The 1581-nt window shown below is 58.6% G+C and overlaps 1 protein-coding gene across 1 annotated transcript in view; it reads right to left on the reverse strand.

Moving 5' to 3' along the window:
- The window catches only part of LOC100960431 (glutathione S-transferase Mu 1-like), a 5778-nt gene extending 4595 nt beyond the window's left edge, over positions 1-1183 (reverse strand). Inside the window, exons 1-3 of the mRNA XM_012801692.2 lie at positions 1054-1183; positions 738-813; positions 246-310 (exon numbers count right to left, since the gene is read on the reverse strand). Of these exons, the coding sequence (XP_012657146.1) occupies positions 246-310; positions 738-813; positions 1054-1089 (177 nt within the window). The 5' untranslated portion in view covers positions 1090-1183. The remainder of the gene's footprint in view (positions 1-245; positions 311-737; positions 814-1053) is intronic.
- Between the last annotated feature and the right edge of the window lie 398 nt (positions 1184-1581).

Raw genomic sequence — 1581 nt, forward strand, 5'->3', positions numbered from 1 at the left:
CATCCCTTCCCTTAAGCAAGGGCAGCGTGACACCTGGCACTCACTGTGCCTGCCCACCGCAGGCCCTATGTAAGAATACTGTCAAAGGGATGAGTGACCTGGAAACAGGTCATCATGGAAAGGCGGAGTAGTGACCAGGGATGACAGTAATGGAGGAGAACGCACCTGGTCTGAAACCGCGGTTTCACCTGGGGACATAGGGACACCTTCACCTTCCCCCAAACCCTCCCTTCCCCTGAACCTACATTGGGAAAATCCAGGCCCAGCTTGAATTTTTCCTTCAGCCACTGGCTTCTGTCATAGTCAGGAGCTGTGGTGGAGAACATGAGTGAAAACAAACCTCCCCAGAGTCCAACCCTCCTTCCCGGGGACCCTCCCAGGGAGTCAGAGGCAAAACCCCCTCAGACAGCTGAATCTAGAATCTGAACCACTTCCTCCCCATTACAAAGGTGAGGGGTGGGGTGCAGAATGCTCCTAAAGGCTCTGCACTCTATCCCACTAAGGCTTCCACGGACAAATTCTAAGGGGCAACCCAGCCAACCACCTACACCAGGGCCCAGCAATCCCCTCCCAGTGTCCTGTCAGAAGACCTGACTGTCCCAACAAAGGGCTTTAGGGAAGGCCAGGCTGCAGCTCCAGCAGGTGCACAGGGAGCCACAGGTGGCCGTGGCATGGGCTGCCTGATATCAACTTAGCACACTTGGACGGACCGAGGTCCGGACTAGAGGTTGCCATACCGTCCCCCATTACGTAAATCTTCTCCTCATAGCTGGAGTCTGTGTATTCCAGGAGCAGGCGGGTGGCGTGAGCCAGCTGGGAGAGATGGCCCAGGTCAGAGATGGAGGATCTCCGATTCGTGACTTCACCTGCGCTACGTGACCCCCCACCCTACACCTCCCTGCACCGGTCCAGTACGGGCACGTGCAGGCCCTTGTGAGAGGGACCTGCAGCGGTTCCAGTACCCTGTAGTGCCACCATCCCCAGAACCCCAGGTGCTCCATTCTTCCCAGCCGCTGTGCCCCGGTACCACCTCCCAGGCGGACCCTCGCTCACCCCGCGGATGTCCCAGTAACCCAGTATCATCGGCATGGTGCAGGAAGCCGTGGACTCAGCAGACAAACCTCAGCGTAGCTGGACTGCAACTTCACCGAAGTTTGTAGCAGCGCAAGGCGGGGCCTGACTTCGGTCTCGCCCTCCCGGACCCGCCCCCCTAGAGGCGGGGCCTGTCTCCGGACATCACGGGCTGGGAGGAGTTGGATCAGCTGCCGCCTCTTGGAGGTACTTTGCTCATCCCAAGTATCAGGGTTCTGGGAGCAAATTCTGGGCGCCCAGCAGACCAAGACGCAGGTCAGGCTCAGCTGTTCCCAGGCTCCGCGGCCATCCAGACCTCTGCTAGGTGTTAGGGCATGACAGTGTACTTTGGAGAAAGTCAGACTCTAAAACAGCAAAGCTCTTCCGCTTTCTCCTTCCCTCCTGGCTTCATTGAGCTTCTTGGCTGTGGAGTCCCGTGGTCTCTGGCAGTCTCTGGCAGGGTCTTGCAGGCTCCGGCTGTCAGAGTAGTCCATACAGGGTGCCCTCCCC

This window comes from Otolemur garnettii, unplaced genomic scaffold, assembly GCF_000181295.1.
Source record: "Otolemur garnettii isolate 467f Iridium unplaced genomic scaffold, OtoGar3 scaffold00010, whole genome shotgun sequence".
Classification (NCBI taxonomy): domain Eukaryota; kingdom Metazoa; phylum Chordata; class Mammalia; order Primates; family Galagidae; genus Otolemur; species Otolemur garnettii.